The following is a 15,294-nucleotide window of genomic DNA, read 5'->3' on the forward strand; positions in this document are numbered from 1 at the left end:
TGGGCGAGCGGCGCGGGACGGCCCGGGCGGGCCTGCGGGGGAGAAAAGCGGCCGCACATAGCGAGGCCTGAGGCGGGGGAGACAGCGGACTGAGGCTGAGGCCGAGCGTTCCCCGTGCGGCCTCCGAGCCCCTGCCAACCCCCGCACGGGGCCTGCGCAGGCAGGTGGTTATCGCGGCCCCGGCAGGAAAGACCCGGCTCCAGCGGGAAGCACCCACCGCTGCCGAGCTGTTACCGGCCCCTTGCGCAGAAGGGGTCCCGGGTAGCGGCCACCCAATGTACCTGATCTATGGGTGAAGCCTCTGGGCTGCTGCGCAGTCACCCTCCGGCTGCAGATCCAACCTCCGTGTCCAGGCACGCTCTAGCTTCTTTCAAGGACATGGAAATAATGCTGTTACCCACCTAAACTGCCAAAATCTAGCACTGCTCTCTTTTTTGTTAAGTAGGAAACTGAGTAAGTACTCACATGTGTTTAGTGGCCCTTGGCACCCTTAAAGGTCCGTGTTGTGGGCGTTTATGTGAGCACCGACTGCAACGCACTTGCCCTCTGCAGTGGAAAGACCCTAGAAGAAGGAACAGTTTGGATGGAAATGGGGTTTAATCGAGAACCCCAGCGTGGGACTGCACGGGTCTGCCAGCTGCGAGACCAAAGGCTGGGGGAGAGCCTGGGCTCTGCTGCTGGTGGTCCAAGCACAAAGGAATTGGGTAAAATCAGCCAGGTCTGTCCGGTTTGACACCAGGTCTGATGCACTGGGTAGGGTAGGAAAGGCAGCTGGTTCCACAGTTGGCACACCACAGCGAAGGTTCCAGCTACCAGCCAAGTGCAGTTCCCTGCAAGGCCCATCGTTTAGGGGCAAGAGTTGGAGGCCAGGACCTGCCAAACTAACTGCTGGTATTCGGGCACTTTAGCCTCGCCTTATTGGAAAGCATGGTTTGGGTCAGCATACTGTAATTTTTCTGTAACAGCTCACATGCAAGATAACATCAGTAAAGGCCCGCTACAGCATAGCAGTGTTCTAACAGCGCCATGACATAAACATAGTAAAGAACTAGGAAACTCCAGAAAAATGGGCACATTTTTAGACACAGACTGACACATGCATTGGCCCCTCAGTACAAAAAGGGCATTGAGGTGTTGGAGCGTGTCCAGAGAAGGGCTACAAAGCTGGCGAGGGGTCTGGAGGACAAGCTGTGTGAGGAACGTCTGAGGGAACTGGGGTTGTTTAGCCTGGAGAAGAGGAGGCTGAGGGGAGACCTTATCACTCTCTACAACTACCTGAAAGGAGGTTGTAGAGAGGTGGGGGCTGACCTCCCTGGTGAAAAGTGATAGGATGAGAGGAAATGGATTCAAGTTATGTCAGGGGAGGTATAGACTGGGTATTAGGAAACATTTTTTCACTAAAAGGGTTACTAGACATTGGAATGGGCTGCCCAGGGAGGTGGTGGATTTGCCATCCCTGGAGGTGTTTAAAAAAAGGGTAGATGTGGTGCTTAGGGACATGGTTTAGAGGTGGTTTTGTCAGGGCAGGTTGATGGTTGGACTTGATCATCTTAAAGGTCCCTTCCAACCTTAGCGATTCTATGCAGCACCCAGCATCAGGTCAAGGTCTCCCCTTACTATCATTAACAGGAAGCACATCACATTGCATTGTAGACCCTGGGATGTTTTGGTGAAGCCAGAGGTGGGTGTTCAATGGCCACAACCTACACTCCCCGACTTAGAAGAGATGCCCCACTGATGCCAGCGGGGAGGTTTGTTTGAACAGTGCGGAGGGAAACAACCCACTGACACCTGCCTAGGTTGAAGACAGACGTGTAAGATGTATGAGTGCATACATTTAAAGCTCTTCAGCAGCCCAGGGGAGAACACCAGCAAGCACCTTCATAATCATACACTACTCTAGGACTTACAGGTGGAGCAGATAAAAACAATCCCATCGTGTAGTTTTTTTTAAAACAAGTGCACCTCCTTGCACAAGGGTCCCATGTTACTTGGTGTCAGCAGACAGTTCCCTTCATTTTATCCTGTATTTTCACATACAAGATTTTTATTTTATGCTGCAAACATCATTGTCTAAGTGGCATTATTCAGCCTGGCATGGTCTTGGGCTCAGCCCCTGTCCATTTTAGAGAGTGCACTGTGCTGCAGAAGCTCCTGGTGGTGTACTGCTGAGTGCTCCACAGCGCTGTGAGAGCACACCACTGCTCCTCTCCGGCTGTCGACTTACCCCTTTCACAAGCTCAATCCTTTGGATGTTTGGTAAGTGAGAAATACTGTGGGACATGCCCTCATCTCTATTCTTCTTTAAAATTTTTTGTTCATATTCAGAATATTGTTGAAAGCAAATTAAGATGAGAAAAGGGGGAAGAGAAAGCAAGGGGGCGAGCAAGGCAGAAACTGCCCAAATCAGCTAGGCTTGAAATGACATATAAGAAATTTACTAGAGATATTAAAAATTACAATTATTTATACTACACCAGAATTACAAGAGTGTTTCTGCATCGGCATCTGTGCAGCCTTCTGAGGTGTGGCTGCAAATGTAATCTTACTTTTGAGGGAATAAGCATAGGATAGCACAAATTTCCATTAAGGACTGCACCAACACATTTAAATTGCAGTGCTGTTCTGAAAAGGAACAAACAAAATCAAAACTAAGCTCTCCATAAACATAAGATCACAAGATTTGTGAGGTCTGTTGTTGGAACTGGTCCCAAGTTGCCACTGGAAGAGTTTTATGCCAGTGGGAAGAGAAAGCTGATTTGCAGAGATTTCAGAAAATGCCTTTGTACTATGAGAACAGTCTTGAAAGAATGGTGGGAAGCTAGCTATGCAGCAAAGCCGGCTGAACTGAAAGAGCTGCAGATGTCTGGTTTTATTCTCATTAATTTAAAAAACATAATTTCTTTACTCAGTGCAATTATTTTCATTGCCTCAACAAGTTATTCGGTGATATCTCCTGTGTGCTAGACTGACCAGCCTTACACTTGTCCACTGTTACAGCCCTCCAGGAACCAGCTTGGGCTCTCTCCTGGTGATATTACACCCCACATGCTGTGTAGCAGTTTCCAGAGGCTGTTTTTTACATACAAAGTAAATTGTTTGTAACAGTGAAGATAATTATCTGCTTGGCTATAGCTATGGTGCATAACCCGCTGCGTTTCGTGCATGTCAGATTCGGTACCTTTCTACAAGTTCTGGTACAACCACACAAGACCGCTCTGTGGTTGGGAGAAGTATAATTGTGCAATGCATGAGGGCTGGGGTTAAACCAGAACAGATTTTTATAATGGTCCCTTTTTGTGTCTCAGGTGAATAGAGAATGGCTTTCATTAGACATCTTCAAGAATGACAAGTAGAGTTGAAACCCTAAACTTCAGGAGGGCTAAATTTGATCGTTTCAAAGAATTGCTTGGGCAAATCCCATGGGAAAGGGCTCTAGAGGGTAAGGGGGCTCTAGAGAGCTGGCTGCTATTTAAGCGTCACCTCCTCCAAGCTCAGGATCAGTGCATCCCAAAGAGAAAGAAATCAGGCAAGGGGAGAAGGAGACCTGCATGGCTGAGCAGGGACCTTCTGAAAAGGCTCAGGTGGAAGAAGGGAGTTTACAATAGGTGGAAGAAGGGGCTGACTGCTTGGGAGGAATACAAGAATGCTGTCAGGGTATGCAGGGAGGAAACAAGGAAAGCCAAGGCAGCCTTGGAATTGAACCTGGCGAGGGATGTGTGATGCTATTGACACTGCTGTATTTGCCTCAGTGCAGATGATCTCTTCCGGGCCTGTATTTCTATAGCAACTTATTTGTTTTCATATCTTTCTGAAGAATGGTTCAATTCTTGGTTTAAACTCCAAGACGTAACAACATGAGCTGTTATGAGCTCAGAGCTGAGCTATGTGCCCAGAGCTACAGCAAGTCTGTGGCAAGACTGCAAAGCCAGGGATTCCTTGATGAAAGTCTGTTCTATTTTTCATGGAAAGTGTTACTGTTTATTACTTTTTCTAGACCCCTCCCTACTTGTGCACTCAGTTTGCACACCCGGCTTGCCACAGCCTGCACTCAGAGTGTGGGACTTTGCTGGGGATGTGTGAGGAAGCCAGCCCTACAGGTCTGTATTACCTCTTCCAGAAGAAAAGCATTATGCCTTAAATTTATTAAGCAGTTGGGAAAAAATCTCTTTCCTGAGTCTCCTTGATGAAGATCCAGCAGAAGAATATTTAAAATGTGATTGTTTATATAAATCAGCAACTTTGATAGTCTTGGCCAAAGATACACCAAAGATATAAAAATTATGCAAAAGTTTTAGTTTCTTAAGGCATTTCAGGAAAAAGGGCTCCTTCTCAAGGCCCATCTGCAAAGTAGAGGTAGTATTCTCAGTGTGAAGATTTAATGATGTTGAACTTTGCTACGTTACATAAAGGTGCTTTTCTTGTTAATCATTATGCAGGTATTACTTGCCTAGTTATTTGTAGCTATTCATTGTACAACATTCCACCCTGGCTTGGGCTATTTTATGCAGGTATTGTGATAGCAACTATCAAATTACCAGTGCTCCTAAACTAGAATCCAATCTTTTTCCATGGCCATTTTTGAAGGCTGTTGGTCTGCTCAGATAATAGCTTGCTGAGCACAGCAATCCAATTAGTGAAAGAAAAAGGAGATACTGGCATCTGGAATCATGCAGGATGAAGCACTGCAGTTTCATAGGGGTTTTAATGTTGCAGAGACAAAAGAGGAGCAGGCAGATGAAACTATGCAGCTCCTTTTTCATTAGATTTAACACCAAGCGAAAGGTGGATACAGGCACTTAAAATACTTTGGCTGAATAATTGCAAAGAATAATTTAAAGCCTATTACCAAGACATACCTGACATCCATTTGTAAGATACAGGGCATCAACCTTAAAGCACCACTTTGCCATATCAAATTTTGTTTCTGCAGATAAAGCTACAAGTTGGAAAAAGCAAAAGAAGATTGCTGTTTTAAGGAAATCTGTAATTCTTGTTTCACTTCTCCCCAGGCTTGTGGTTTGTCAGCCTGCAATACAAACTGCTGCTGTGTGCTGTTTTTTGACTACCCCAACCCCCCTGGACCCTGGCAGGACTTGAAATGGGCGTTAAATGGCCATATCAAACAGGTCTTTACATCTGTTTTGCCTTTCTGTCTGATGCTGGGGCCGAAAGGGGGATTCAAAATCCAGAATTAGGCTGAAATACTTGGCTCAGGTGACCACAGTATGAAGTAGAGCATTTATCTGCAGTGGCTGTAGTGAGAGGAAAACATCTCTAGGGCCAATGTAGCCTCGTAACCCAGTAAATAGAGTATTATCACGACTAGCAACAGGCCACAGGCTTTATGCTGACTTTCTACAGCCTTAGGACTGAGGCTTGTCAGGATTACTTTGTCTGAACTTGCCTTAAGGTGCTTTCAGCTGTGCCTTTGTTTGTTTAGCTGTGAAAGCAATTTTTCTAATGACTAGGAAATTCAGGTGTAATTGTAGGATTTGAAGGCCAATGAAGAAAAACAAGATATAAAGGTGGTACCAAACATAAAAATGCCCACAAGCAAGCAAAAAATAAGGAAAAAGAAACCAGCAACATCAACATCATGCTCATCCTAGTGGGATGCTGACAACTGGCAATATTTCCTCACAAGCCCCATTGCAGCCACTGACTGTTAGACCCAGAGGATCAATGCAAATGTGAGCATAACATCAAAAATGGGGTAGATAGTAGGAAGTGTGCGTATATCAATTTTACCTTATTGCTTTTTTTCCTGTAGTAGTACACTAGTTTTCTTTCCTCTCTTCTTGTCTCTCCTCTCGTAATTAAATCTAGACTAATAATAAACCATATATTAGACTGTTAAAATTTGTTACACTAGCAATAAATTCTTGGTTTTACATACAAGGTGTGTCTCCTTTTTGCTCATAACAGGTTTTTGAGTCTAACACTAGTTCAACTAGAAGTGACCAGTCAGACAGGACAGTGGTGCAGAAGTGATATGCTGGCAATGGCCCTACTAGGTGGGACCCCAGCAATGTGTCCAAGTGCTGCTGTCACTCTGAAAACTCATCTCCTCCACAGCAAGTGCTTGGCAGCAAACTGGCTTTGTGGAATAACGACCCAGAACACCTGTAACAGGGCACAATCCTGTGGATCTTGCAGATCTTATGAAATAATCCTGTTGACATCCTTGGTCATGCACCCTCCTCATGTTCCTGGTTTCTGACAAGGCCTTACAGATACTTGTATTCTTTTAATTTTATTAGAAGGACAGATATACATTTTGCCAAAGGTGATAGTCAGGCCCAGAACCTAGGAAAGCATCCAAAGCAGCAGTATGGAGAAACCATAGTTGGAAGGTTTCAATGGCTACTTCTTTAATTCGTTACTGAATAATACGGAAAATGGACTTTCTTGGTTCTCAGCTATCAAAATCACGTGTCTAAAATGGAAAGACTGACCCTGCAATAGGAGAGGCTTGCAACAGCAAGTCAAGCTAGTCCCAGAATGATGAAATGTAAAAAGGCATAATCCATGGAATCAGCTGGTATAGTTAAGAACCTGTCTATGGGAGTATTTGAATTAGTCACTGTGTTTAAAACATTTGCCTTAAGGGAGAGGGAAATGTCTGTATTGCAAGACACTGTAAGATGAACGCACTTAAATTTCCCCAGTGTAATGTCCCTGGGGACATAGCTTTAGAGTACACACTCTTTAGGACTGACCTGGTTCAGTATAGGTGAAGCACACAATAAAAAATAGCAAGTTGAATTTACAGCAACACTGCTGTGGAGTCAGCACATACTTAGCAAGAGGAGGGGCACATCTTCCTGAAAAGAAGTATTAAACATGCCTCTTCAGAAACGCAAATTCTGTGCTTGCATCCTTTCATCCAGTATTCAACAAAGCATGTAGGCAGATATGCAGATGTATTGATCATTATTCTGTTTAGCGTGCTCCAAATCTACTATCAGTCCTCTATGCACATACAGAGCTATATTTAAATCGTATTAAAATGGCTGTATGTCTAAAATAACTCTGCCAAAGCCGGTGTATTTACTTCGCATTTAATGGCAGAGGGGTTCTCATTTCAGTTCATGCTATGCAAGACCACAGAAAACACCCAAGCCTTATAAAGTCATTGCTGTTTTGAGAACTTTATGGAAAATTACTGGCAAATGTTAAAAAAGAAACTTTGCTTAGAACATGTTCAGCACATGCACTGCATAAGAAGAAACAGGTAAGTGAAGTGTTTTGGTATCACTATAGTGAAAAATTTGTTATACTGAATTCATTTCACATCTTTTTCATATGTTTCTTTACCAATATATTTACACAAAGGAAGTAAATACATAGGTAAAATGTTTTTGTTTGAAATCTACATGCTATCTGATAAATTTGTAATGTAAATCCTACAAAAATAACTGGTCAAACAGAGCATGATTTAACACACGTTTTATAAAGACAATGTAACAAGAGGTATGCAATACACTGTATTTCGTTCCACAATGCATACTGCTTGTTTAGCAAAGTGCTGAAAAGCTGCATCCCGTTGTGTTTGTTAATGAATCAGTTTCTGGTGAGTGTGCAGGCAAACAATAAAAAGGCATTGGCAAATTGGAGGCTATTTTAACCACACATACAAAATGGCTATATCGTTGCACAGAACGGTAACACAGAAGTAAACATGGAAGTGAAACAATTTCAAATGTCAAGTTCCCTAAAGTTGAACAAAAGAGAAGCCCACACGAAAAGCAAAATGTCAACACTGTTCTGACAACAGTGAAACCAGTAAACCTGCTAATAAGACCAAGCTAGCAAAACCCCGTAGTAAATTATGACTGAACTTTCAGAAATGTCTATGTAGTTACTGTCATCATTCAGTATGGTAACTGTACTTCAAGGTATAAGTATGGATGGAGTATGAAAATACAATATAAACAATAAAAAGCTGATGTCATCAATGCATTTGTAGAGTCTTCCATCATTCTCTGCATTTCAAAATGCTGTAAGCAGCATTATCAAGTGGGATACTGAGACCTACGTACTGTGGAGCCGATGGTGGGGAGAAAAAGAAATTGTCTTTTCAAAACAGTATATGAATAAGTCCTGATGGTTAATGAGTTAAGCATAAACTTTTGACCAGTATTTTATGAACAAGTAACATACCCTTAACTCGTATTCTTTCTTGTCTGTTCAATGGGGAGCAGAATGTCAGGGAGCAGAACGAAGCCCCCATAATCCAAGGGGAAATGGTGAGTAACCTACTACACCACTTAGATGCACACAGGTCTATGGGCCTGGATGAGATCCACCCAAGTGTACTGAAGGAGCTGGTGGAGGTGCTCACCAAGCAACTTTCCATCATTTATCAGCAGTCCTGGCTAACCATGGAGGTCCAAGTTAACCGAAGGTTAGCAAATGTGATGCCCATCCACAAGAGGGGCCAGAAAGAGGATCCCGGAAACTACAGGCTGGTCAGTCTGACCTTGGTGCCTGGGAAGGTTATGGCACAGATCCTCTTGAGTACCAGCACACGGCACATGCAGGACAACCAGGTGATCAAGCCCAGTCAGCATGGGTTTATGAAAGGCAGGTTCTGCTTGACAAACCTGATCTCTTTCTACGACAAGGTGACACGCTTAGTGGATGAGGGAAAAGCTGTGGATGTTGTTCACCTGGACTGTAGTAAAGCCTTCAACACTGTTTCCCACAGCACTCTCCTGGAGAAACTGGCTGCTCATGTCTTGGCTAGGTGTACTCTTTGCTGGGTAAAAAACTGTCTGGAAGGCTGGGCCCAAAGAGCGGTGGTGAATGGAGGTCAATCTAGTTGACAGCTGGTCACAAGGTGTGCTTCCCAGGGCTCAGTATTGGGGCCGGTTCTCCGTAATATCTTTATCAACCACCTGGACAAGGGGATCAAATGCACCCTCAGGAAGTTTGCAGATGACGCCAAGTTAGGCGGGAGTGTAGATGTGCCTGGGGGCAGGATGGCTCTACACAGGGTTCTGGACGGGCTGGATCAATGGGCTGAGGCCAACGGCATGAGGTTCAAGAAGGTGAAGTACCGGGTCCTGCACTTGCGTCACAACAACCCCATGCAGCGCTACAGGCTTGGGAAATAGTAAGAGTGGCTGGGAAGCTGCCCTGCAGAGAAAGGCCTGGGGGTGTTGGTCCACAGACAGCTGAATGCGAGCCAGTGGTGTGCCCAGGTGGCCAAAGAAGGCCAACAGCATCCCGGCCTGTATCAGGAATAGTGTGGTCAGCAGGACAAGGGAGGTGCTTGTCGCCCTGTACGTGGCACTGGTGAGGCCCCACCTCAAATACTGTGTTCAGTTTTGGGCCCCTCACTACAAGAAAGACACTGAGGTGCTAGTGTGTGTCCAGAGAAGGGCAATGGAGCTGGTGAGGGATCTAGCGAACATGTCTTGTGAGCAGCAGCTGTGGGAACGGCGGCTGTTTAGCCTGGAGAAAAGGAGGCTGAGGGGAGACCTTATTGCTCTCTACAACTACCTGAAAGGAGGCTGTAGTGAGGTGAGGGTCGGTCTCTTCTCCCGAGCAACAGGCGATAGGACAAGAGGAAATGGCCTCAAGTTGCACCGGGGGAAGTTTAGATTAGGTGTTAGGAAAAATTTCTTCACCAAAAGGGCTATCAAGCATTGGAACAGGCTGCCCAAGGGAAGTGGTTCAGTCGCCATCCCTGAAGTATTTAAAAGATGTGCAGACGTGGTGCTGAAGGACAGGGTTTAGTGGTGGACTTCGCAGTGTTAGGTTGATGGCTGGACTCGATGATCTTAAAGGTCTTTTCCAACCTAAACAATTCTATGATTCTATGATGCACCTTCCCTGCAAAGAGAGGTGCTGAATATTTGGGAAAACAAAATTCCTAAAAGGTAACAGAGAAGAATGAGGCAAATAACATCATACTATTATGAAGAAAATTATCAAAACCTAGTACTTAGAATGCCACTGTTGAGACAAGTGTGCTGGGAAACTGCAACTACAGATGTGGATTTCTAGTCTTAGTCATTGATGGATAGAAACCACTTTCACTGTAGAGACTTTTTTTCGCTTTGACATTTGTTTTTGAAATTTGCTCAAGAAAACGTACGGAATTTCTGTTCTCACCTGTAAAATCTATTTTTTGTTTAGACTGACTGCTAGAAACTCTTCTTTGTTCCTGCACCTTGTTCCTCACGTGTAGTCATAATGAAACTGCAAAATGAAAGATGAATTTGTCGCAGATTAATTTGCTTCAAACACAGACTGGCTACATTTTTATTTCACCTGATCAGAACACCTTTCCTGTGTTGCTTTGTTTTCCCTTGCAGGCATTTAAAAAAAGCCAGATTCTTAATCTACATGGACTACTATTGTAATCCTCATTTATACCAAGCACTAATGCAGATCTTGGATCCATAGTATTAAAATCTCCATAAACTTCATATACTTACTATTTCCCTAAACATTGAAACAATGATGATCACTGTTCTTCAACAGTTTAAGGCGGTCAGTATGCTTTGGGGTGGGGACAGATACGATTGTGAAAGCAGTATTATGTCACTGAAGTTCAAGGACAGTTCAAGAATATGTCTACACATGGCTTTCCGGGTCAAGTTTCTCCAAACACAACTGTATTTTGACACTCAGACCTATTTTAGTGGATGAAGACTGCTATGTTGTGCCTTTCTGAAAGAGGAGCTAAGGAGCATGCATGAAATCAGAAGGGAAACAGGGGACTGCCTAATTTTTCCTTGCCTCCAACAATTTTGTTTTGATCTGAAAAACACAATGGCCACAAAGAAACCAGCTGCACAAGTAAGGATAAAAACTAAGGCTGGTTAAAAATTTGTTCAGTTTAAGAAGTCCTCTGATAAAAAAAAAAAAAAAGAAAATCCTTTTTCTAAATTATTACATTATAATATTGTCCTTCTTTCAAAAGCTTTTATAAAGAGCTTGTCAGTAAGTGAGCTTACGAGGGAGGCTGAAATGGAAAAAAAGAAAGATCTATACTGTTGGCATCTGTGGACTGTGCTTACTTTTTACCTGCTCCTGAGAGAGCATCCTCCTTTCACCTGACCGAGCAAGCATTTATTTAAGAACAGAACATATATCTATTAAGTTTAAAATTAAAATAAACAAATAGATGCAAAATTCTTTAGAAATTAATTTCAACATTCATATTTTCTTCAATTAGTCATGCTGCTTTCCTGACTGTCGATAAAACAGGGACCATAAGCCACTTTAACACTCAGTTTCTGTGGATGCATTTTCTTGCCTAGCTTTCTGTTCTTCTGTTGCACTGCCGAATGCTACCACCAGATTAGTTACGCTGCTGGCATGTCCTGGTCTATTTAATTTGTCCTTTACAGACTTGGCTTTCCGAGAATGACTGTGCAAACTCTTTGACCGTACTGATGGGAATCCAGAAGTCCTTTCTGGCTTTACTGATAGCAAATTCTCTTTCTCAGCCTTGACAGTGGCAGGCATAGAGGTGTAAGAGGCACTCATACCTGCTTCACCATCACTGTCATCTGTGTCCGTCTGTAACTGTTTCTGCTCTGCTTGCCTTTCTGCTTCAGAGATAAACCCAGGGTATTCTGGAGGACGTTCTTGAGAAAGCTGCTGCTCAACTTCATATTTCCACTCTGTGGCCCATTGCTCAATTGTAGAAGGGCACACCTGATCCATGATGGTACTATACTCTGTGGTCCAGTTGTTAACTCCTCCAACCAGCTTCCCACCCTGTGCAAATATAAAGCTCCTTGATTTCATCATAGTGGTTTGACAAGCACTGAATGTTTCAGGAGGAAAATAGCGCATTGCTCTAGATTTGTCCAAGGGGTAAGAGATGGTTGCTTCTAACTTGGCATGTTCTACTTTTAACTGAGTGTTCTGAAAATTGGATCTTGGTACTGACTGTTTGTTTGTAACTGCATCCATCTGGTTTATACTTCGAGGAATCATCCCATCACTCTTGAAAATCCCCTGCTTTTCAACACCCAAACCACCGGAACCAGAATAGGGTCTGGAAACATTCTGTGCAATTTCAAGTGTAGATTTACTGTAATCTGATGTGGTGACAGCATTAGCGCTAGAGATATAATGGAGACTGGTGTGGTGTTCAGGAACCAGCATCCTTGGGTCTGCTCCATCTTCTTTGGTACCAACAGAATGGGCTTTTTTACGCAATCCCATGGCTGGTGACATAGGAGTGATACTGTCATCATATGTTAACTCATCGCCACCGACATGGTATCTGTACATGCTGTAGCCATCAGAGCTGTTAACACTGCTTTGCCTTAGGAGATATGCAGCATCACACTCAGACGAAGCCCGTGAACGTGTATATGTCAGCTCAGATTTGTCAATACCCGCCAGCTTCTCCAGAGCATTCACCATCCGACCAGACAGTTCTTCCAACTGAGAGAGTCGAAGGTCGACTGTTTGAAGAGAAGCTTTCATAAAATGTTCTCTTTCATTCACCTCTTCTAGCCTCATAGACATATTTTCAACTCTGTTGGGTATAAAAGAGAAGGCATAGAACAGAAACTGTGGAATGGTGCAGTAACCTGTTACAGGCACCCAGCTACTGATTTCTTCATAAGGCAGAATTTTGTGCTATGTATCATGCATCATTCTTTTTTCCTATGTGTAGCATCAAAGCATGAGTGTTTTCTTACTATCTGTGCTTTCCATATACCACATGAGAGGGCTGTTTGAACCTTGCCCTTATTTACATGCCAGGAGAGTACAAGAGTTGCAGCCCCTAGGGACAGCCTACTATTAACATTTCTGCGTGTGCAACCCACTTCACATTCAGTTGTCCTCTTTCATTGTCAAGCATCAAATAATTATACGAAAAATACTTTCTAATGACATGCTCACAGGATGACTTAAAATAGCAGCAAGGCATGCCGTAAAACAGGTTTTGTGGCTGTATAAAAGAACACATGCTGATGTGTATGGGATTACTTTCGCTCTTGAGATACCCTTCAATTATGTATGAGCTGAAAGGAGTGGAATTATTGTCCAGTTCAATTGAAATAATACTTTTTCCCATTTTCTTTTATCATTTATATCATAATGGAAGCGATGGTACCAGAAGAATGCATATAGAAGTAATGCATTAGAATGTGACTTAAGAGATCATACACTAGTAAATGAACTGTGGAAATTAAATTAACATTCTTTTGCTCTCACACACAAAAGATGACAAAGCATCTGGAGCAAGAAGCCATGAGAAATAAGCAAATCTGCTTTGTGGCCATAGACCATAGTGAATCAGTGAGGCTTACCAGCCCTGCTTTATTCTCTGTCACAATACCTAGGATTTTGACAAATTGCCATGGATAAATAGCACGACAGAAACTACTCGAATACACGTAGCAGATTTCATTAACTTTCTCTATGCTCAAACTTCAGATATAATAACGCAAGATGTTCAGGGCTTCCCTTCAAGAGAAAGATGTTTATCTGTTGAAGAATTACATGGCTGACAGAGCTACTTCATAAGAAATGTTAAAAGGAAGAGATATATATGTATGTATGGAGTAGTTCATCGTCAAAATACTGTGAGATAGATTAAGCTGAAAGGGTGTTTAAACTGTGTATCATTTTCATTACAGGAAGAACGTTTCATCATTTCAAGACGTGACAAAAGACCCCATCCTTTGACTTAGAACGACTAACAGAATAGGCAGAGCCTTTGGGAACAGTCCTGCCAAGTGACCTGGTAAAAAGGTGCTGCTGCCATTATCACTGTGCTTACACAGCAATATGTAAACATTACCTAGTCCTCGGAATAGCTTAATGATTTACATGTGAATATTCCCTGTCTTTTAAATGGGGAAGTCCATACTGAAAACCTAAATGCCGTGTTCAAAACTTCCAAGAGAGATTAAAATTCAGCAGTTGTGAGTGCTGGACCTTAGTGCAAACCACAAGTCCAAGGGCAGAATCCTCAGTGCTTTTGTCGTTAAGCTCCAACATGTTTCTCATGCTTGGATGAGCTGTTGGAAGCTCAACAAGTAGTAATTTGCTCAAAGGGATAAAAAGCATACCTGTGATCTTCATATGGGTGAGAGGGAAAAAATTCACCATAAACAAGAATGTTCTTACACCAAAGCTACCCAACCTAGCAGTCTTAGTGACACACCAGTAGGAACAACAAAAAGCTTGCTCTTGAGAGAGATGCACCTGCACAGGTATTTACTCAGGATTCAGATCAACTTCTGAATTAGTGGTGGTTTTTTTCAAGATCTAGATCTTTTGAACTTTAACTCAACTTTGGTTATAATGAAGACACAAAAAAACAAGTACTGTTCCAGATAAGTGGTGGTTTTTGGTTTTTGGGTTGTTTTTTTTTTCTTATAATAGGTACCTTTCAGAGGTAACTCTGATGCGTTCATCATTAGATGATTGCTGCTCATCCTCTTTTTCCTGGAAGTATTCTTCTACACACTGTTCTTCAAACTCATACAGTTTTCTTAGCTCTTCATCATTCAGAAACAACTCTGTGCAAAACAGAAGAACGAAATATGAGTTTCATTTTTCTAGACTTCTGGTAGTCAATTTAAACCGTATTTAGCAGATTATTTTGGAAATATGGATACTGCAGATTCTACTCCTGCACTAAATGAACAGATAATTTTGTAAATAGGGAATGAGCGCTTAGCCAAAGATGGCCACAGCCCTGAAGGCAACATAATGCATTATGACCATCATCTGCTTTTATGACCATCCTCTGGGGACTATATTTTCTCAATGACCTTTGCACTTTTTAACAGCAGTGCTACGCGTTGAACAAACTGACTAGACTTTACAGGATAAAGATTAGAGCAATCTCTGCCAGTTTGACTGTTCCTTCATTTGAATGTTGTTCTTACAAGGATGCCAGTTATAGGCAACAGATAATCTAATATAACAGATTGTTTCCCAGACTTTCTTTGGATAAGAACTTCAAAAATCTATAACCGTGTAAGGAAAATCCAAGGGAAATTCAAGCTGTTGCGAACATTTCATCCTTTATATGAATTTGTCTCTTTGTAGAGAATGTTACATTTACTTTTTCCCTTTTTTTCCTTTTCTAACTCAGAAGCACATTGTGCAGAAATAGAATTGCTTACAAAGTATGTTTCCTGTGAAATGTAGAAATACAGAGGTAATTGTAAGCATCTTATTATTTTAATGAGGCATATAATGAAAATAATAATCAACAATTACAGATTATGTTAGGATAAGAATCCTCACAGTTACCCTGTGAAATGAGATAAATCTCTAACATGGGTAAATGAA

At 42.5% G+C, this 15,294-nt stretch overlaps 2 protein-coding genes across 2 annotated transcripts in view; both read right to left on the reverse strand.

Moving 5' to 3' along the window:
* MTMR10 (myotubularin related protein 10) overlaps positions 1–8,236 on the reverse strand; it is a 44,770-nt gene extending 36,534 nt beyond the window's left edge. The window contains exons 1-2 of the mRNA XM_009885788.1: positions 8,167–8,236; positions 4,860–4,939 (exon numbers count right to left, since the gene is read on the reverse strand). Of these exons, the coding sequence (XP_009884090.1) occupies positions 4,860–4,939; positions 8,167–8,236 (150 nt within the window). The remainder of the gene's footprint in view (positions 1–4,859; positions 4,940–8,166) is intronic.
* A 3,005-nt stretch (positions 8,237–11,241) lies between these two features.
* Positions 11,242–15,294, reverse strand: part of TRPM1 (transient receptor potential cation channel, subfamily M, member 1) — a 47,586-nt gene continuing 43,533 nt past the window's right edge. The window contains exons 26-27 of the mRNA XM_009885789.1: positions 14,381–14,513; positions 11,242–12,514 (exon numbers count right to left, since the gene is read on the reverse strand). Coding sequence (XP_009884091.1) covers positions 11,242–12,514; positions 14,381–14,513 — 1,406 coding nt within the window. The remainder of the gene's footprint in view (positions 12,515–14,380; positions 14,514–15,294) is intronic.

Source organism: Charadrius vociferus, unplaced genomic scaffold (assembly GCF_000708025.1).
Source record: "Charadrius vociferus isolate BGI_N301 unplaced genomic scaffold, ASM70802v2 scaffold325, whole genome shotgun sequence".
Lineage (NCBI taxonomy): Eukaryota > Metazoa > Chordata > Aves > Charadriiformes > Charadriidae > Charadrius > Charadrius vociferus.